Source organism: Chlorocebus sabaeus, chromosome 5 (assembly GCF_047675955.1).
Source record: "Chlorocebus sabaeus isolate Y175 chromosome 5, mChlSab1.0.hap1, whole genome shotgun sequence".
Taxonomy (NCBI): domain Eukaryota; kingdom Metazoa; phylum Chordata; class Mammalia; order Primates; family Cercopithecidae; genus Chlorocebus; species Chlorocebus sabaeus.
In genome coordinates, this window is record NC_132908.1 from 11019771 (window position 1) to 11042069 (window position 22299).

Below are 22299 nucleotides of genomic sequence, written 5' to 3' on the forward strand. Positions count from 1 at the left end.
GAAGAGAAGTAAGACCAGGCTATGGGCCCCAGAGGAGAGGGACCCCTGGCCCTCATTATTCATAGGACAACTCCCCATCTACTGCCACCCATCTCCCTCTCCCCTTTTTGTAAGAGCAGCGGGCATGGGTCAATGAGTCCCTATATCTGCAGGGCCTTTGCAGGCAGTGGTGCTAGGCCCAGCCTGCTGAGTTCCTTGGAAATTGAACAAGCATCTATGGAGGGCTAACTCTGTCAGGCTCTGCTGCCAGCACCCCGGACACAGAGAAGACCAAGACACAGTTCCTAGCCAAGGGGAAGGTGGAAGCTTAGCGCACGACGCTTTGAGAGCTCAGGATGCATCCAACCCACAGTGTGGGCTAAAGGGAGCTCACTGTGTGGGTGAGATCTTCAGTACAGCATGCAGTGGAGGCCGTGACGCGGGGCTCCTGGCCCTAGAGGTGCTGCTCTACTGTGTCACTGTCAAATGTGGTGGGCAAGGGCACAGACTGACACTCAGAGCTACCAGGTTAAGGAAATGCCCTTCTATCCCTCATCTGCTAAGAGAATTGTTTAAAAGATGGGCTTTAATTTTTTTGAGATGGAGTCTCGCTCTGTCACCCAGGCTGGAGTACAGTGGCTCACTGCAACGTCTGCCTCCCGGGTTCAAGCAATTCTCCTGCCTGAGCCTCCTGAGTAGCACCTGCCACCACACCTGGCTAATTTTTATATTTTTAGTAGAGACGGGGTTGGGTCAGGCTGGTCTCAAACTTCTGACCTCAAGTGATCCACCTGCCTTGGCCTCCCAAAGTGTTGGGATTACAGGAGCGAGCTACTGTGCCCAGCTATTTTTTTTTTTTTTTTTTTTTTTTTCAGACGGAGTCTTGCTCTGTCGCCCAGACTGGAGTGCAGAGGTGCTATCTTAGCTCACTGCAATCTCTGCCTCCCGGGTTCAAGTGGTTCTCCTGCCTCAGCCTCCCAAGTAGCTGGGATTACAGGCGTGTGCCACTATACCTGGCTAATTTTTATATTTTTAGTTGAGACGGGGTTTCACCATGTTGGCCAGGCTGGTCTCAAACTCCCAACCTCTGGTGATCTGCCCGCCTCAGCCTCCCAAAGTGCTGGGATTACAGGTGTGAGCCACCTCACCTGGCCAGGAAGCACCCTTCTATCCCTCATCTGCTAAGAGAACCGTTTAAAATATGGGGTTTACATGGCCTTTAATGCCATCTCTTTCTACTACATTCTGGTTCTTTTTCCGATATATAATTTTCAGTAATTAGTCAATTAGCTGATTAGATAAATTAATTACTAAACTACACATTTAGTAATTAGTAATTTTAATAATTTCTAGTTCCCTGCTGAAATCTATAATCTGTGTCTAATAAGCCTACTATCTGAGTCCTGTGTGTCTGTGGCTATTGTCTGTCTGTGCTAGTTTTTACACTTAGAATTTTATCTCCTTATGTGTTTGGTTTTATAACTACGGTGTTCATATGTATAAAGTTTATCATCGCATCACCACGCCTAGCACAGAGGTGCTCAATATACATTTCTAATGTAAAAAGTGTTAAATGTGGTTAAACACATGTAAAATTCACCATAACCATTTTAAAGTACACAATTCAGTGTAAGTACATTTATATTTTTGTGCAACCAATCTCTGGAACCCACTAAATCCTGCCAAACTGAAACTTTATCCCCATTCAATAGCCCATTACTGCTCTCTCGCAGCTCCTGGCAGCCACCACTGTACTTTGTCTCTATGAAACTGGTTACTCTAGGTCCTTCAAATATGTTTTTGTGGCTGGCTTATTTCATTTTGTATAATGTCCTCAAGGTTCATCCATGTGGTAGCATGTCAGAATTTCCTTCCTTTTTCAGGCTGAATCATAATTGATTGTATGGAGAGACCACATTTGTTTATCTGTCAGTGGACACTTGGGTTGCTGCTGTCTCTTGGCCGTGGTGAATAATGCTGCTATGAACATCGGTGTGTAAATGTGTGAGACCCTTTGAATTTTAGGGGATACACACCCAGAAGTAGAATTACTGGATTGTACAGTAATTCTTTGTTTTCAGACAGAGTCTCACTCTGTCACCCAGGCTGGAACGCAGTGGTGCAATCTTGGCTCATTGCAACCTCCGCCTCCCGGGTTCAAGTGATTGTCATGCCTCAACCTCCCGACTAGCTGGTATTACAGGCCCGCACTATCACACTTGGCTAATTTTTGTATTGTTGTAGAGATGGGGTTTCACCATGTTGGCCAGGCTGGTGTCAAACTCCTGGCCTCAAGTGATTCACCTGCCTCAACCTCCCAAAGTGCTGGCATTACAGGTGTGAGCCACTGCACCTGGCCGATTTTTAACTTTTTGGTGAATTGCCATACTGTTTTTTCTATTTATTCTCCCAGTAAAAGTACACAAGGGTTCAAAGCGCTCAACATCCTAACACGTGTTATTTTCTGTATTGTTTACAGCCATCCTTATGGGTCTGAGGTGGCAACTCCATAGAGGCTTTTTTATTTTTATTTTATTTTTATTTTTTATTTTTTGAGACAGAGTCTTGCTCTGTCACCAAGGCTGGAGTACAGTGGCGGGATCTCAGCTCACTGTAATCCCTGCCTCCTGGGTTCAAGCAATTCTCCTGCCCCAGCCTCTTGAGCATCTGGGACTACAGGCGTACACCACCACTCCTGGCTAATTTTTGTATTTTTGGTAGAGACATGGTGTCACCATGTTGGCAGGCTGGTCTCGAACTCCTGACCTCAAGTGATCTGCCCACCTTGGCCTCCAAAAGCGCTGGGATTACAGGCATGAGCTACTGTGCCCGGCCTCTCCATGTGGTTTTGATTTGAGTTCCCCTAATAATTAGTGATGTTGAGCATCTTTTTACGTGCTTATTGGCCATTTGCATATCTTATTTGGAGAAATGTCTATTCAAGTCCTTTGTACATTTTTGAACTGGGTTGGGTTTCTGTTGTTACACTGTGAGAGTGCTTTATGTATTCTAGATGGGAACTCCTTATCAGATATAATTTGCACATCTTTACTGCCATTCTGTAGGATGCCTTCTCACTCTGTTAATAGTATCCTTTGATGCAATCCAGTTTGTCTATTTTTCCTTTTGTTCATGTGCCTTTGGTGTCATATGTGTCATATCAAAGAAGTCATTGCCAAAAAGGAAGCCCTCCTACTGTGTGTTAAGAGTTATATAGTGGCCAGGCACAGTGGGTCACACCTGTAATCCCAGCACTTTGGGAGGCCAAGGCAGGTGGATCATGAGGTCAGGAGATCAAGACCATCCTGACTAACACGGTGAAACCCCGTCTCTACTAAAAAAATACAAAAAAAATTAGGCAGGCGTGGTTGCGGGCACCTGTAGTCCCAGCTACTTAGCAGGCTGAGACAGGAGAATGGCATGAACTGGGAGGCGGAGCTTGCAGTGAGCCGAGATCAAGCCACTGCACTGCAGCCTGGGCAAGTAAGCAAGGCTCCGCCTCAAAAAAATAAAAAAGTTGTATAGTTTCAGCTCTTACAGTTAGGTCTTTAATCCATTATTGAGCTTTTCTTTTTTTTTTCAACATGGTATAAGGTAATGGTTTAACTTTGTTCTTTTGCATGTGGATATCTAGTTTTCCCAACACCATTTGTGGAAAGACTATCCTTTCCCCAATTCGATAGTCTTGGCATCCTTACTGAAATCACTTGACCATATGTGTAAGAGTTTCTTTCGGCCGGGCGCGGTGGCTCAAGCCTGTAATCCCAGCACTTTGGGAGGCCGAGACGGGCGGATCACGAGGTCAGGAGATCGAGGCCATCCTGGCTAACACGGTGAAACCCCGTCTCTACTAAAAAGTACAAAAAAACTAGCCGGGCAAGGTGGCGGCCGCCTGTAGTCCCAGCTACTTGGGAGGCTGAGGCAGGAGAATGGCGTAAACCCGGGAGGCGGAGCTTGCGGTGAGCAGAGATCTGGCCACTGCACTCCAGCCTGGGTGACAGAGCCAGACTCCGTCTCAAAAAAAAAAAAAAAAAAAAAAAAAGAGTTTCTTTCTAGACTCTGTATTTCATTCCACTGGTCTATATGTGTGTCTTTATGCCAGTACCACACTTTTGACCACTGTAGCTTTTAACAAATTTTGAAATTGGGAAGTATAAGATGTCCAACTTTGTTCTTTGTTTTCAAGATTGTTTTGGACATTTGGGGTCCCTTGAAATTGTATATAAACTTTAGGATGGATTTTTCTATAATTGAAGAAAAAATGCCACTGGGATTGCGATAGCAATTACATTAAACCTGTAGATCACTTTGAGTAGTATTGACATCTTAACGATACTAAGTCTTATAATCCTTAAATATGAGATGCCTTTACATTTGTTGCACAACCAGTCTCTGGGACTCTACATCCTGCCAAAGTCTGCCTCCTGGTTAAGTTTATTCCTATTTTATTTTATTTGATGCTATTATAAATGGACTTAAAAAAGATGGTGTCTCACTATGTTGTCCAGGCTGGAGTACAGTGGCTATTCACAGGCATAATCATCAAAACTGATAGTGTCGACCTCTGAGGCTCAAGCGATCCTCCTGCCTGCCTCAGCCTCCCAAGTAGCTGAGACTGTAGGCATGCACCACCATGCCCAGCAGGAATTGTTTTCTTAATTTCCCTCTTGGATTGTTGACTGTTAGTGTGTAGAAATTGCAACTGACTTTTGTATGTTGATTTCGTAATCCTGAAACTTTGACAAATATTAGTTCTAACATTTTTTTTTCATGCAGTCTTCAGGATTTTCGACAAAGAAGATCACATCTGTTAACAGATAATTTTACTGCCTGTGTTCCAATTTGGATGCCTTTTCTTTTTCCTTTCTTTCTTAATAGCTCTGGCGAGGATTTCCAGCATTATGAAAGCAGGCATCATTGTTTTATTCCTCATCTTGGAAAACTGTCTTTCATCACTGAGTATGATGTTAGCTGAGGGTTGTTTATATGACCTTTATTATGTTGAGGTCATTTCTATTTCGAGTTTGTGTTTTTTAATCATGAAAAGGGTATTAAACTGTGTTAAATGTTTTTTCTGCACTAACTGAAATAGTCATAAGTTTAACAGAATGAAGGAATGTGTTATCTTACATTGATTTTTATATGGTAACCATCTTTGCATTCCAGGAATAAATCTCACTTGATCATGGTATATAATCCTTTTTATGATGCTGTCGAATTCTCCTTACAAGTATTTTGTTGAGAACTTTTGCATCTGTATTTTTGAGGGATATTACTCTATTTTCCTCTGGTTCTTTGTCTACCCTTGGTATCAGTAATGCTGGCCTCACAGAATGCGTTTGGAGGTATTCTTTCCTGAGTGTTTTGTAAGAATATGAGCAGGATTGGTGTTGATTGTTCACATGTTTGGTAATTCACCAGTGAAGCCATGTGATATCATGCTTTTCTTTCTTGCCAAGTTTTTGGTCACTGATTCAATCTCCTTGGTAGTTATACGTCTGGTTTTCCATCTTCTATTTATTTCTGCTCTAACCTTTATTATTTCCTTTTCCTATCTTTGGGTTTAGGCTGTTCTTCTTCTAATAACTTAAGGTAGAATATTGGGTTGTTGGTTTGAGAGCTTTTCCTTTTTCTTTGAGAGAGGGTCTTGCCATATTGCCCAAGCACGTCTAAAACTCCTGGGCTCAAGCAATCTCCTGGCCTTGACCTTCCAAGTAGCTGGGATTATAGAACAGTGTCACTGTGCCTGGCTGCTGCTGCTTTTTTGTGTGTGTGTGTGGGGGAGGTGGGGGGGTGAGGTGGGAGGTCGAGTCTAGCTGTGTCACCCAGGCCGGAGTGCAGTGGCACAATGTCAGCTTACTGCAACCTTTGCCTCCCGGGGTTCAAGTGATTCTCCTGCTTCAGCCTCCCAAGTAGCTGGGATTACAGGCGCCTGCCACCATGCCCAGCTACATTTTATATTTTTAGTAGAGGTGAGGTTTCGCCATGTTAGCCAGGCTGGTCTCAAACTCCTGACCTCAGATGATTTGCCCACCTCGGCCTCCCAGAGTGCTGGGATTACACGTGGAGGCACTGTGCTCAGCTGGCTTCTTTTTTAATGTAAGTGTGTACAGCTACAAATTTCCCTCATAGCACTGCTTTTGCTGCATCCTGTAAGATGTGATGTTTTGTCTCAAGATACTTTCTAATTTTCCTTTTTTTTTCCTTTGATCCACTGGTTTTATATATGTTGTTTAGTTCCCACATATTTGTGGATATTTCAGTTTTCCTTCTATTATGATTTCAGTCATTTAAAATGTATTAAATCTTGCTTTGAAGCCTAACATACAATCTTTGCCCAAGAACATTCCATGTGTACTTTTGAAGAATGTGTATTCTGCTGTTGGGTGAAGTTATCTGTGTGGTAGGTCCAACTGGTCTATAGTATTATTCAAGTACTTTGTTTCCTTCTTGATCTTCTGTCTGGATGTTTTATCCATTATTGAAAGTGAGGTATTGGGCCGGGTACAGTGTTTCAGGCCTGTAATCCAAGCACTTTAGGAGGCCAAGATGGGTGGATCACTTGAGGTCAGGAGTTCGAGACCAGCCTAGCCAACATGGTGAAACCCTGTCTCTTCTAAAAATAGCTGGGGCTACTCAGAGGCACAAGAATCACTTGAACCCAGGAGGTGGAGGTTGCAATGAGCCGTTATCATGCCACTGCACTCCAGCCTGGGCAAGAGTGAGATTCCATCTCAAAAAAATAAAGTGAGGTGAAGTCTCCTACCATTATCATAGAATTATCTATTTCTCCTTTCATTCTACAGTGTTTGCTTCATATATTTAGGAGCTTTGAGGTGTGCTGCATGTACATTTATAACTGGTGAATTGACTGTTATCGTTATCTCTTATAACAGCTTTTGACCTTAGGTCAATTTTGTCTGATATTAGTATAGCTACTCCTTCTCTTTTTTCATCCTTTCACTTTCAACCTATGTGTAAGTCTCTTAGTCTTTTGATTGTGGAATTCATTTGTATTTTTAAAGATTATCATTCTGACGCAACTCACTAACCTGGTGACTGTGTCATGAGGCCCACAGCCAAGGACTGTGGTGAGCAGTTGCTGTGGGAGGACGCGAGCACACTACTTACGGGACTTCCCGATGGAGAAGGACTTCCTGGTGCCATGCCGTTAATTGTTTTCTGCATGGCTTATGGTTTGCTTTCTCTCTCATTTCGTCCCTTTGTGTCTAATTGATTTTTTTTTTATTGTGACACACTTAGAATTCCTTCTCATTTCCTTTTATGTACATTCTGTAGATATTTTGTCATTACTAAGGGGATTACATGAAGCATCCTGAAGTTATAGCAATCCATTTTAAACTAGTAAGTACGATCACATACAAATACCCTACTCTTTGACAGCTGTGCCTCCCTCCTACGTTGTTGATGTCACAAATTACATCTATTTTTAGAGACAGGGTCTCACACTGTCACTCAGGTTGGAGTACAGTGGCATTATCATAGCTCAGTGTAACCTCAAATCCCTGGACTCAAGCAATCCTCCTGAGTAGCTGAGACTACAGGTGCATGCCACCATGCCTAATTTTTTTCACTTATATATTTAACAGATTTATAGTTATAAATCTTTTAAATGCAATAACAGATGTGAATCAAAATTACAATACAGGTCTTGATATGTGGCCTCAAATTTCCACCTAGCATTTTTTTTTTTTTTTGACTTGAAGGACTCCCTTTAGCATTTCTTGCATAATGAACTCCCTCAGCTTTTGTTTATCTAAGAATATCTTAATTTCTCTGGTCGGGCACCAGGCAGGCAGATCACGAAGTCAGGAGTTCAAGACCAGCCTGGCCAACATGGTGAAACCTCATCTCTACTAAAAATACAAAAATTAGCCAGGCATGGTGGCGTGCACCTGTTAATCCTAGCTGCCTGGGAGGCTGCACCACTGCACTCCAGCCTGAAGGACAGAGCAAGACCCTGTCTCAAAAAAAAAAAAAAAGTATAAAAAGCATCTTAATTTCTCTTTTTCTTATGAGAGTTCATAATATGTCTTTATTTTGTAACTTACAATCACCTTTTAATTTGTCCTCCAAAAGTTAATTATAATTGGTGACTGCTTTTCTTAGATACTTCTCTGGTGTCCAAGAAAGGGGAATAATTTAGCCCTTGATTTAAAAACCCCTAAGGGAGTGAGAGGACCTTAACTGCAGATACTATTCCATTGTGATGCTGCGGCTGTAAGTCTTCTCTGTTGTTCCCCCCAGATGTTTTGTTGATGGCTGAAGTAGCTGAGAGTTTTGTCTTTACACAGTCAAAACAACGAGCGCTTCTGCTTGATTCACAGATTCTCTAAGGTTCCCATGCAGCCATACCACCTCCTGTCTTGGCACTTCATAGATGTCTCATTGAGTCCAAGGCTGCCTCCTGAGGGTCTAGTTGGTAGACCATGAAGTTGATTCTTGCCTTAAGCCTAGTTCTGCCAGCCGTTGTCTTATATTCTCACCAGTCACATTTTTGGTACTGGAACCACTCGTAAGTGGATGCTGAAATCACAACCTGGCTATTTGGATGTCCAACCAATGCTTTATGCTGCTGAGTCCTTGGAACTCACCACCCCGTGCCGGAACTCACCGGAGCTCGCGTGTGTGGCGCTACCTTGTTTCTCTGTGACTGAGTTTTTGTTTTTTGAGACAAGGTCTCAATCTGTCACACAGACAGGAGTGTGATCATTGGTCACTGCAGCCTTGACCTCATGGGTTCAAGCCATCTCACTTCAGCCTCCCAAAGTGCTGGGAGTAAAAGCGTGAGCCACCACACTTGGCCTACTTTTGAGCTTTGAGTTCTTTATATACGCTAGAGATGAGTCCTTGGTCTGATAGGTGGTTTGTAAACATTTTTCCCAATCTGTAGCGTATCTTTCTATCTTCTTAGTAGAGTCTTTCGGACAGCAAAAATATGATCTGTCTTGCAAATACTCTGCCTCTGTAGCAGGCAAGCAGCTACAGACTACATAAAGGAATGTCAGTGGATCCCTTGAGTAAGTGTCATTTGTGGTAAACGTATCTCTAGACAGATCAGTGCTGAGAGGCTATTTCATTCTTAAATAATAGTTGAGCAAGGTATACACACTAACCTCATGCTTATTTTCTCTTATTCCACTGTTTTCTGCTGTTGCTGGTGGGAGATGGATTATCAACATGTTCTTCCTTCTTTCTACCCTCTTCAGTAGCTTTTAGGACCTTTGTTTTTTTCTGTAATTTTGTTCTGATGGGTCTTGGTATGGATGGATTTACTGTATTGGGGATTGTGCCTCCTGACTCTAAAGGGTCCTGTGTCTGTTTTCATTCTGGAATTTTTTTTTTTTTTTTTTTTTTTTTTTTTTTTTTTGAGACAGAGTCTTGCTCTGTTGTTAAGGCTGGAGCACAGTGGTGCAATCTCAGCTCACTGCAACCTCCACCTCCTGGGTTCAAGTGATTCTCCTGCTTCAGCCTCCTGAGTAGCTGGGATTACAGGAGCACACCACCACACCCAGCTAATTTTTGTATTTTTAGTAGAGACAGGGGTTTCACCATGTTGGCCAGGCTGGTTTCAAACTCCTGACCTCAAGCAATCTGCCCATCTCGGCCTCCCAAAGTGCTGGGATTACAGGCATGAGCCACCGCACCCGGCATTTCTTTTAGACATGTTGGATCCTCTTATTTCATCCTCCCTTTGTCATATTTTCCAATTCATTAATTTTCTCTTCTGCCGTTAAGGTTTTAAATGTCTGAACGGCAGCCACTAATTCTGGCATCTGAAGCTCTTGGAAGTCTACTCGTGTTGTTGTCACTGACTTCTATGCCCTTTGATTGGGGCTTTGGCTGCAGGAATCACGCAGCACTGGATGAAGGAGCTCTCAGCACGTGGGATCTGGTGCTATCTCAAGGTAGCTAGTGATAGAACTGAATTAGAGGGACACCCTGGTAGTAGGGACAACACACATTTGGTCACAGACGTCATCCGCTGTGTTGATGATGGTTGTGGTATGAGAGCAGAGGGAAAACAGGGCTGAGTATTTTCCCTAAACAGTGGTGTACATTCAAATCCCTCATGAGGCTGGGCACGATGGCTCATGCCTGTCATTCCAGCACTTTGGGAGGCTGAGGCAGGAGAATCGCTTGAACCCGGGAGGTGGAAGTTGCAGTGAGCCGAGATTGCACCACGGCACTCCAGCCTGGGTGACAGTGAGACTGTCCCAAAAAAGAAACCTACTGGCAAATTTTCAAGAAGTGACTTTATGTGACTCTCTGGACACTTAGCTTAGTAGGGGATAGGGAATCCATTTACACTGATAGAAGGAGCACCTGAGGCTGGGTAGTTCGTAAATAAGAGAGATAATTGGCTCACAGTTCTACAAGCTGTACAAGCCCGGCTCCAGCATTTGCTGGGCTTCTGGGAGGCCTCAGGAAGCTTACAATCATGGCAGGAGGAGAGAGTACAAACACAGAGAGGAGGTGCCAGGGTCTTTTTAAACAACCTGCTCTCATGTGAACTAATGGAGCAAGAATTCACTCTTCACCAAACGGAGGGCACTAGGCCATCCATGAGGCATGCACCCCCTTGAGGGGACACACATCCAAACTGTCAGCATGTGGCAGTCGCTGGGGCTCCCTTTCTTAGTAAATGTTTTGACTCCTAGCTCCTTGAATGACAATTACTTGTCCTCTCTGGTGAGAGAAAGGGACTGGTTTTCCCTCTGGGCTGGAAGGCAGATACCAGATGGGGGGCAGACTGCCAGATGGCTGGGGCAGCTTACCACACTGTGGAGGAGGGGCCAGGGGCACAAAGCCCCGGGCACACAGGTGGATGTAGGCGGCCACCAGGTTGCAGGCAGGCTGGAGCTCCCGGGTGCCACAGGTGTCCTGCACACACAGGCTGAGGAATGGTGTAGGGTCTACCTGAAATCAGGGGCACCCAGTCACTGTCCACACCCTGGGGAGTGGCAAGGAGGAAGGGCCTAGGCTAGATCACGGAAAGGGCCTTCTGCACCCCATGGGCCAGGCTTACACTCACCACCCAGAAGCAGTTCCTCAAGCTGGAGTGGGGGTCCTCGAAGAAGGCCCGGCAGGTGGGGCTCTGTTCTCGGCAGGCCTGCTGAGTCTTCTCAGTGGCCCTGCAGTCACCACCCACCTGGCAGGACAGACACAAGACTCAGGCCTCCTGCTGGACCATGTGGCTCCCCAGCATACATTGGCCTCAGCAGGAGACTTCCCCCAAACCCTGGGCCTACGAAGTCCTCTGCAGAGCCATCAGGCCGCCTGCCTCTCCCAGGACTCTGCAGGGAGCAGCCCTCAAGAACCTCAGGTGCACCTGCTCACCTGCCAGGCCAGGCTGAGCTCCTCCAGGCTGCGGGCCACAGAGCCGTCTGGCAACATCAGCTCATTGCCTGCTTCATTGTCATTGGTGCCTAGAAGACCAGCAGATACGCCTGCGGGGAGGAGGGAAGCTGAGGTGTCGGTAAGAGCCTGTGATCCTCCCGCAGCCACAGCCCTGCTGCCTTGGGACCTGTGTGTGAGATGAGCCTGAGGCACACAGGAGCAGTAGAATCCCACCACCTCCACCCTGGACTCCTGGAGCCCAGGCCCTGGCTCGAAACCCTCATCAGAGGAGGAAGAGAAAGCACAGGGGCTCAGGACAGCATGTGTACACCCCTATCCCCTCCCCATGTTCTTAGGTCGAGTGGCTGAAATCCAGGCCCTTTGTGTTCCTTGGCAGAGGGAACACAGAAGGGCCAACTCCACACTGGAGCTGCGTGTCATCTGGACACGGGGTCAATACCATAAGGCTAGACGAGTGAGGGCACACACGCTGCCATGCTAGAGATGAGGCTGGCAGAGGCTCTGCATGCACAGTTGCCGCCTGTCACCCTGGAAGCTTAAAATGGTACATCCCAGAGAGACCTTCGTAGGTGGGGCCAACCCTGCTGGGGCCCAGACCCACCATGGTGCCAGAGGCCCAGAGTCAGGCTGCAGAGGCCGGTGGGCACGTCACAGGAGACAGACACCCCGTCCTCACTGGCCAGCTCAATCCTGGGGACGTTCCTCCTTGTCGTATGATGCAGCTTGAGGTCCGGACAGCTCTCCCCCGGCATGGAGGAGTTGTACAGTCTGTAGGCCTGTGGGCCAGAGGGGACTGGGCAGGAGATCTGACCCACAGCCAGGTGACAAACTTGAAAGTGCCATCCCCCTCAGGCGACCTGCCATGGGCACAGGTCTCCAGGGGAGGCTGCCGTGCCCCTCCAGCTCACCTGCAGACTGGGGTAGAAGACGAGGGTCATATGGTTTAGCTCCACGGACAGGGCCATGAGCCCTGAGCCGGTCTGACTCAGTGTCAGTGAGAATGTGTTGTGAGCAAAGTCCTGGGCCAGGAGGATGCTGCCACACTGGGCGCTGAGGTCCCATACCCGGCCATCGAAGGTCACCAAGTGCTGGGCCCCGGCTACCAGGGCATGGTCTGGGGAGAAACAGCCCAAAGGCAGGGTGAGTGGGGCCAGTTCCACTCACCCACTGCAGTGGGAGCCCAGCGCCTGCCAGGCACCCCGATACCTAGAGCCTTGGCTTAGCCTGCCCTGAGGCCAGGATTCCCCTTCCTCTGCTGCAGCAGTCAGAGGCCCAGGGATTCCCCCACTGGCTTCAAGATGACATGAGCTGAAGGTCTATGGGCAGTTCAGCCCTAACGACGAATGGAGTCCTGAGACCCGCTACAAAAATACTGTGCTTGTATTTACATAAAATGTCTAGAGCAGGCATAGCCATGGACACAGAAGGCAGACTGGTAGCTGCAGGGTTTCAGTTTAGGCTGATGCATGCACAACTCTGAAAAAACTAGAAGCTACTGAATCGTACACTTAAAATTCACACATCGGCCAGGCACGGTGGTGCTAAGCCATCCCAGCACTTCGGGGGGCTGAGGCAGGAGGATCACTGGAGTGCCACTGCACTCCAGCCACGACAACAGTGAGACCTAGTCTCGAAAAAAAATTGCACAGATCATACAAGTCATCCATTTAATCTCAATCAAGCTGCTGGGGGTGGGAAAAAAACATTCGCTATGTCAGTGGATGACCAACGGGTCCCCCAAACACGAGACTAGTGTCCTGCAGACCTACCCTCTTCAGGGTAGGGAAGAGATGGCCTGAGAAGGAGGTCTGACCGGTCCAGCCAGTGAGCTGTGGCTTGGATGGGGGTGCCCGTGCCCATGGCCAGGAAGCACCATCTATGGTGCAAAGCCAGGCACCTGTTGGCAAGTCCCAGCATCCTGAGGGAGGCACTACCAGCCCCGTGGACAGCTGTCAGAACTGAGGGGCACAGAGAAGCCCACAGTCACACACATGGAATGTGAAGACCAGGCTGTTTTCTACAACACCAATGCGCTGCTTAGACATGACTGCACTCACGCTTCTTGGGAGCCCTGGGCCTTGGTATGAGTCCCACACACATAAAGCACTCCTTGCCAAGCCTGGGTACCCTGGTTCCCCCAAGGACATGAGGGGCTCCCCCTGCATCAAGAACAGTAGATGCCCATAACCCATATGAGCGAGCCACGTTGTTACCTGCATTTCACAGTGGAGGAAACCGTGTCCCATAGAGGTTAGACTCGCCTGGCCACACAGCAAGCCTGAGCCACACGCAAGCTCCCCAGGGGTCCAGAGCCAGGGCTAGTCCCAGCACAGCCCTTGGCTGCAGGTCACCTCTGACCAGCAAGTCTGAAGTCAGTTTTCTTCCAGCTGGAACTGGAGGGCTGCCCTCTTCTCCAGCAGCGCCCACAGCAAGGGAGATGGCCTAAAGTCCTAAACTGCCCTCCTCACCTCTCTGCAGGGCCAGGCCTTATATTCTGGACAAAAGCAGGATGTAGAGCCTCAGCCCTAGTCCCATAGGACCTTGGGAAGTCCAGTAACCTCTGGAACTGGTACTGTGATGCCACCAGCCTATGGAGGCTTCCCTGTGCCCACGGGGCAGGGGACTCCCCAGGGAGGAGGGTGGCACAGCCCAGGGCAGGACTCACACTCCCAGGGGCTCTCCAGCAGGCGGCGTCTGAGCCGGTAGTACTCGGCCAGCACGTTGGCCCCAGACAGCTCTCGGAGCGGCCGCAGCAGCTTCTCCACCAGGTAGCTGGTCACCTGGGCCACATCCAGGGGCTCGTCCCCCACAGGCAGCAGTGGCAGTGTCACCACGACTGAGCGGTTTCTGGAAGGAATGCAGAAGACAAGTCACTGTGCCTGCCCAAGCCTTGCTTCCCTTGGCTGCAGAGGGGAGCTCCCAGGTCCGCAGGAAGAGCTTTGCAGCGGAGAGCATGGGGGTGCCTCCCAGGGAGGGGCTGTGCTTGTCTTGGGAAATCCCATCATGAGGTGGAGGAGGACAGAGGCCAGCAGAACAGCACAGGTGGTGGATGATGCCCGGGACAGAAACAAGCTTCCCCATTTTTGAGGACACAGATGTCCAATGCCATGGCTGCTCTGCCCCCTGGGTCTTGGACAGCATGGGCTTATGTGTGGGGATGCTGAGGACAGGAGCTGGAAGGTCTAGGAAATTTTTTTTTTTTTTGTTTTAAGATGGAATCTCATTCTGTCACCCAGGCTGGAGTGTAGTGGCACGATCTCGACTCACTGCAACCTCAGCCTCCCGGGTTTAAGTGAGTCTCCTGCCTCAGCCTCCCAAGTAGATGGGACTACAGGCACCCACCGCCATGCCTGGCTAATTTTTGTATTTTTAGCAGAGTTAGAGTTTCACCACATTGGCCAGGCTGGTCTTGAACTCCTGACCTCAAGTGATCTGCCCACCTCGGCCTCCCAAAGTGCTAGGATTACAGGTGTGAGCCACTGTGCCTGGCCAACAGGTCTAGGAAATTTCTACAGTTAGGGGAGGACGGGAACTTTCTCAGGATCTAGAGTAGGGGTCAAGCCTGTGAGATTTGGATGATCAGGGAGATCTCAGCTCACGTGGGGGTGTAGTGGGAATAGAAACATTGCATAGCCTGTCGCTGATGGGCCGGTGGAAGGGCGGGGCAGGCAGCCTCATTTGCCTACTTCTAGGAAGCCCAGAGGCTCTGCAGCTGGGGGCAGGAAACAGCCACAGCCTCAGCCCCTTCCCTGCCACTTGAATCCATTTTTTGGCACCCCCACCTAGCAGTGACTGGATCCCACTCACCAGGTAGGTGAGCAACCAGGCAGGTCATTCTTCAGCCAAGCCACAGCCCCGCCCTGGGAGCTCTTCCCTTCATCAGCCTCCATTCTGACACAAGAGGGCAGGAGCAGTAATTTGTATTACATGGAGCCTCTTCCCTATGAGGTGGGTTTAGTCCCTCTTTTATGGCTGGGAAACAGGCACAGAGAGCTGATGCAGAAGAATCCTAATTAGAGGCAAAGCTGGATTCCAGATGCTCTACGAGGCTACCAGCATGGAAGAAGGGAGCTGCCTGCCTGCCTGGAGCCAGGTTCCTAGTGGGTCTCGTGCCTCTAAGGGGAAAGGATAATGGGTCCCCAGGTCCCTGCTCTAAAGTGGGCTCCCCACATCTATCCACCACCCCTGTGTCCTCAACATGGGGGCCAAAGTGGTCTTTTAAAGTGAAAGGGTGATCACATCCTTCCTAGGTCAGAGCAGAAGCTAGAGAGTATCCAAGCCTCCCCCAGAGTCTTGGGATCTCCCAGTCATATCCATTCTCCCTTGCAGGCATTCTGCTCCAGCCCCGCCAGCTTGATATTCAAATAGACCGGGCCAGGCCTGGTGGCTTATGCCTGTAATCCCAGCACTTTGAGAGGCCGAGTCACTTGAATCCAGGAATCTGAGACCAGCCTGATATGGTGAAACCCCGTCTCTACTAAAAATACAAAAATTAGCTGGGCATGGTGGCAAATGCTTGTAATCCCAGCTACTTGGGAGGCTAAGGCAGGAGAATGACTTGAACTTGGGAGGCAGAGATTGCAGGGAGCTGAGATCACACCATTGCACTCCAGCCTGGGCAACAGAGAACAAGACTCCATCTCAAAAACAGGCCGGCTGGGTGTGGTGGCTCATGCCTGTAATCCCAGCACTTTGGCGAGGCCGAGACGGGCAGATCACTAGGTCAGGAGATCGAGACCATCCTGGCTAACACGGTGAAACCCCATCTCTACTAAAAATACAAAAAATTAGCCGGGTGTAGTGGTGGGCGCCTGTAGTCCCAGCTACTTGGGAGGCTGAGGCAGGTGAATGGCGTGAACCTGGGAGGCAGAGCTTGCAGTGAGCCAAAATTGTGCCACTGCACTCCAGCTTGGGTGATAGAGCGAGACTCTGTCTCAAAAAAAGCAAAACAAAACAAAACAAAAAAAACAGTCTAGGCACATCCGTCTCCCAGGCCTTGGTGCAGTGGTGACCCCCACCTGGAGCGCTCTTCCCATGCTGGCCCTGTGGCTCTTGCTGAAACTCGACCTTCTCAAAGCCAGCCATGGCCACACTGTTTCTTAGGATCTGCCCCCCATCTCATCGATGTTCCTTCTCTAGTATTTGCCACCTAACATATAGCTCAGGGGTGGTAAATGGTGACCAGTGGGCCCCGGCCTGTGGCCGGCTTCTGCACAGCCCGCAAGTAAGAAGGGTTTTTATGTGCTTAAAAGATTAGTCCAAAACAGGCCAGGTGCAGTGGCTCATGCCTGTAATCCCAACATTTGGGAGGCCAAGGCGGGTGGATCCACCTAAGGTCAGGAGTTTGAGACCAGCATGACCAACATGGCAAAACCCTGTGTTTACTAAAAATACAAAAAATTAGTTGGATGTGATGGCACGTGTAATCCCAGTGCCTGCTACTAGGGAGGCTGAGGCAGGAGAATGGCTTGAACTCAGGAAGCAGAGGGTGCAGTGAGCCAAGATTGTACCACTGTACCCCAACCTGGGCAACAAGAGCAAACCCCCATCTCAAAAAAAAAAAAAAAAAAAAAAAAAATTACAAAACGAAAAGCAAGGAAATGTGATAGAGCCAAATGGCCTGCTTAAGATGCCACTCTCAGACCCTCTGCGGGGAGCTGTGCAAGGCCTGGTGTAGATGACTTCCTTGTGCTTCGTGTCTGGGTAAAAGTGAGTTTCCTGAAGGCAGGGTTGGCCTCAGCCACTGTGCTCTCTGCAGCTCCTAAAATCCTACCTGCCCTGGGCCAGTGCTCACAAGCTATCTAAGGAGTGAGGAAGAAAGCCCAGCTTCCTCATCTGTAAAAGGAGGACGGAAGAAGCCTCTGGGCAGGGCGGTCACAGGAATCCGTGAGTGGAGAGTATCCAAGCATTCAGCACTACACCTGGTATATGGCAGGCACACAGCACGCGCCACTCTCAAAGCCCGAGTTACCTGGCCGAGAAGCTGTACAGGTCCAGCAGGGGTTTGCAGAGCCTCTTCAGTGCCCGTGAGAACGTGGCCTCAGCCCAGGACAGCATCTGGTGGGCGGCCTGGAGAGGGAGGGGACAGTGAGAGCTGGCTCAGGCGTCCTCACCTGCCAGCCGTGCCCCATCCTTGCTCCCACTCACCAGCTCCAGGGTTCCTTTCGCCGCCCCCAGGGCCACCCTGATGGGCCTTGGACCCCCATTGCCTGGCATCCCGGGCACCCAGGCCTGCAGCTGCCGCATGGCCTCCTCTGCCCGCTCCCGCCACACTTCCTCCAGGGGCCGCAGTGTCACCTCCAGGTAGGCGTCCTTCAGTGTGGCCAGGGGCCCTGCAACAGGCAGCCACCACTCACCGTGAGGCCTCAGGGCAGTTCAGAGAACCAGACAGTGCAGGCCTCGAGGGGATAGGGTCTGCTCCTGGGATGAAGATGGGGGGAGCCGGACGAGCAGGAATAGAGCAGTGGGCACTGGAGATTGCAGGGGAGTTCTCATGGCAGGCCTGAGCCTTCTCTGCAAGGCCTGCTGATAAGGTTGTCTGGGAACTTGGATTGGGGGAGGGTTCCCACCAATCCTAGAGTTGATAGGAGGCTGCCTGCATCTGACCTGTTTGTACAACGTGGTTTATGCTGGACCCCTGCTTGCCTCCTAGGAGTCTGACAATGTGGTCCATGCCAAGTAGCACCTGCCAGTGTGGCAGTAGAAATCTGGGTGCTGAGTCTCCCAGGAGCTGCTCAGGTGATAGCTGGGACAGCTACATGCATCCTGTGTGAAGGTGCAGGACTGGGAGAGGACACTGGGCACTGGCCCTGGTTCTCCCTAGACTCCGCCCCAGCCCCCGTCCCTGTGTTGACCCTCCTGCATCCCCTCACTATAATAAAACACAGCCGTGAATAGCACTGTGAGGAGTCCTGGGGCACTCCTCCCAATGCACTGCCCTGGGGGCGGCCACAGGAACACTGTGGCACAGCAGGGAGGATGCGGAGGTAACATTCAACAGCCAGTCAGAGGGATGACCATCCTGGCGCTGGGCAGGGCCTTGGGGGCTCTGCTGTGCTGGGCATTAGCCTGGATGGCGGAGAGGCCAGAGGTTCCCAGTCCTGCCAGGAGGCCACTTGGAGCAGCAGGAGTGAGCCTTTAACAGCCACATGGCCACACTGAGCTCATCGTGGAACCAGAAAGAGATGCTGTGGCAGTGAGCTTCACAGAAACAAGGCCGTATACTCAAAGCAGGCAGCAGACTGAAAAACCTAGGCAGCAGGCGTAAGGGATAGGAGCTTGGAGACCCTATAAGAATGACACAGCAGACCAAGAAAAAACGAAGGCTGTAGAGCTGTAAGAAATAAGGCAGGGGGCTAAACACAGCTGGGCTGCAGGCCCACGGGAAGCGAGGCCACCTTTCTGACTGAAGCAGTGGCGCAGGCCAATGTGAGCGCTTGGGGCCCTGGGCAGGGCATTAATTTCCACATGGGATTGAGCCCTCCCCTCCCGCACTCACGTTCCAGCTCATCACGCAGCTGCTCCAGCCCCACCTGCAGCCACTCCAGGTAAAGAGGCAGGTGCTGGGTCAGTGCCTGGCTCCGGGCCCACAAAGTGGCTACTGCCCAACCACTGGCCTGCACAGCCTCCCGCCCCGCCTGGGACAGCTGCAGAAGGAGGCCTGCCACGCCGTCCAGGGTGCCTGCCGGCTGCACCTGGGCAGGGAAACAGAGGCAGAAGCAGGTTGAGGTCCAGGGCAGAGAGAGCCCCAGACCCTCCCACCTGGTGAATGGGTGCTACAAGCCAGGCCAGAGGGAGAGCTCTCCACCCTGCGCCCCCACCCTCCCCTCCTGTGCTACCCACCAATTGCTGGAACCTTCTCACAGAGGCACCCAAGCGTTGAATCTTCTCTTCCAGTTGGGCTTGCACCTGGGAGCCAACTGCTGCGATCCTGGACTGTGAGGACAGAGGAAGAGGCTGGGGCCTTGTAGAAATGAAGTAGACACAAGGTTCTTGGTGCCAGCGGCAGGTGTGGGCCTCACCATGGGGTCGTCTGCCCTGGTTTCTGGGCACAGCTGGACCCCAAGGGCTCAGGGCTCCTGGCACGGGGGCCTCTGCCCAGGGAGAGAATGGTAACCCCTTCCCTGTGTCCCAGCCCAGACCTTCTTACCTCCACATGGCCCAGCAGGGCCCCCTGACAGCCGTGCGCAGCCAGCAGGAGGCTCTGGTTGGCAACCTGCAGGGTCAGGCGTCCCAGCGGCTGGAAGGGCTGCGTGCCATCCCGGAACAGGACCTCCGCCTCAGCTGTCCGCCCGTGGGCACATGCCCGCAGCACCACACTCTGCTCTCTGCCCCCTGGAGCCAGCAAGGGACCTGCTGGTGCCCCCACCATGTCTCTCGTGGCCCACTCCTCCTCCACCTCTTTCCGTAGCTCCCCACTGCCCCAGGCCAAGCCTCAAGGCCCTGGGATTTGAGAACCTTGAGCTGCACCAACTAAATCAACTTCCTGAGCAACCTGAAGCCCCCTCTTCTGTCCCCTCCCCCGACATGGCAGTCAGGGATGCCATGAAGTCCTAATGGGGTTTCCTGAAGTTTTTTTGAGACACCAAGGCAGGAGTACAATGACAGGATCCCAGCTCACTCCCAGCAGCTGCGATAGGAACCCATCACCCCCACGCCACCAGGTTTTTGTTTTTGTTTGAGACGGAGTCTCGCTCTGTCACTCAGGCTGGAGTGCAGTGGCACGCTCTCGATCTCGGCTCACTGCAAACTCCGCCTCCTGGTTTCACGCCATTCTCCTGCCTCAGCCTCCTGAGTAGCTGAGACTACAGGCGCCCGCCACCACGCCCGGCTAATTTTTTGTATTTTTAGTAGAGACAGGATTTCACCGTGTTAGCCAGGATGGTCTTGATCTCCTGACCTCGTGATCCTCCTGCCTTGGCCTCCCAAAGTGCTGGGATTACAGGCGTGAGCCACTGTGCCTGGCTGCCCCCCTTTATTTTTAAGTAGAGACATGGTCTCACTATGTTGCCCAGGCTGGTCCTGAACTCCTGAGCTCAAGCAGTTCTCCCATCTCGGCCTCCCCAAGTGCTAGGATTACAGGTATGAGCCCCCGCACCCAGCCCTGACTTCTGAGATCTTAATGCCCAGACCCCTGTCCTTTCTTGAGCCAACAGGGGCCGTGGCCCAGCTAGCTGAGCTGGGACCCAGCCACCACTCACCTTCCTCATGCATCACAGAGGCCTGGAGACAGCTTGGGGCCCGGAACACAGACAGTCTCACTTTCTCCTCTCTGTTGTCCACATTTCCCTCCAGTCGGACCAAGCTTTGAGAAGCCGAGGTGGAGACATGGCCCAGTAGGCCAACCCGCTGAGCCTTGGAGCCACGAAGCTGGGAGGGGGAGGGCAGAGGCCTCAGTAGAGCCTGACCCAGGCCCTGTCCCTGGTCTCTCCCCTGCCCGCTCCAGGCTCAGGAAGGGGCTGGCTAGGGAGGCTGTGGTTGGACCTGTAGGGAACCGAGGGAAGGCACAATAGCCATGCCGGATCTCCAGGGCACCAGGTTCCCCAAGCCATATCCCTACCTAAGGCTCCCAGGGCCCCATTACAGAAAGCACTTAGGAGAATACTCAGGGCCGGGCGCAAGGGCTCACTCCTGTAATCCCAGCACTTCAGGAGGCCAAAGGTGGTGGATCGCTTGAGCCCAGGAGTTTCAGACCAGCCTGGGCCACATGGCAAAAACCCTGCCTCTACCAAAAAGACAAAACTCAGCCAGTCTTGGAACAAATCATTTTTAAATATACCCATCTAGGAGCCCACCAACCCAGCAGCAGCCGCCCACAGGGTGGCTTAGAGATGGCTGCTGCCCAGACACTCTGATTTAATTGGTTTTGGGGGGCCCTGGGCCCTGGCATTTCTACCATTCCCAGTGCCCTGGTGTTTCTGCTATAGCCCAGGCTTTCCGAGTTTGCATGGGAACCGCTGCAAAGGTCTAAGCAAGTTCAAGGAGACGTGGGTACACCTGGCATAACACCCCAGGCACTGGGCAGTTTACCTACATCCCTGCAGGCGCCCAGCCTTGGGGACATGGCAGGGACCACGACAGGTGACTCTAGAATGGGGTGGGAGAGAGGCTCAGAGGCCCCAAGAGAACACAGGCCTGGAGGAGGCCCTGCAAGGCAGGGAGCCCCAGCTACCCTGTATTCTAGTCCAGACAATGCAGCTAACACGCTGTGCACCCTTCAGTAACGGTGTCACCCTCCCTAGGCCTCAGCTCCAAGATCTGTTAAATGATACAGAACAATGGCTCACAAAACTTAGCAGGACTTCAGTGTGTGTGTGCACGTGTGTCTGTCATGGGTTGAATTTTCTTCCTCAGATATGTTGAAGTCCTAACCCTCTATACCCGTGAACGTGATGCTATTTAGAAATAGGTTTCTTGCAAAAGTAATCAAGTTGAGGCCATAGTGGATGAAGGTAGGCCACACACCCAGTGAATGCTGTCCCTGTGAGAAGACCATGTGAAGATGCCACCCAGAAGACAGAAGGCCACCATGTGGGACAGAGGCAGAGACTGGCGTGATGCCACCGCAGCCATGGGTTACACCAGAAGCTAGAGGTGCTATGGAAGGATCTTCCCTAGGACTTTGAGAGGCAGTGTGGCCCTGCTGACAACTTCCTTTTGGACTTCTGGCCTCTAGAACTGTGACACCATACCTGTCTGCTGCATTAAGCCTTCCAGGGGTAGCCATTGAATACAGTAGCCCTAGGAATCGAATGCAGGGTGCTTACTAAACATGCGGAAGCATGTCGATCTCTGAGGAGATCCAGGTTGGTAACAGGGCTACAACCCAGGACTCCTATGGAATGTAACCGAGCACCCATGTGATCCTGCCAGGCAGGCTGGGGCAGGGCACAATCTGCAGACCACATGGAGTCGGCCCCGGATGGCTCCCAGCATCTG

General features: G+C 50.8%; 1 protein-coding gene across 1 annotated transcript in view; it reads right to left on the reverse strand.

The window, feature by feature from the left end:
- LOC103228356 (uncharacterized) overlaps positions 1-22299 on the reverse strand; it is a 146966-nt gene that overhangs the window by 944 nt on the left and 123723 nt on the right. The window contains 12 exon segments of the mRNA XM_073015699.1: positions 10779-10920; positions 11036-11152; positions 11341-11450; positions 11963-12137; positions 12270-12475; positions 14027-14208; positions 17333-17430; positions 17509-17693; positions 18860-19055; positions 19204-19296; positions 19511-19695; positions 20562-20730. Of these exon segments, the coding sequence (XP_072871800.1) occupies positions 10779-10920; positions 11036-11152; positions 11341-11450; positions 11963-12137; positions 12270-12475; positions 14027-14208; positions 17333-17430; positions 17509-17693; positions 18860-19055; positions 19204-19296; positions 19511-19695; positions 20562-20730 (1858 nt within the window).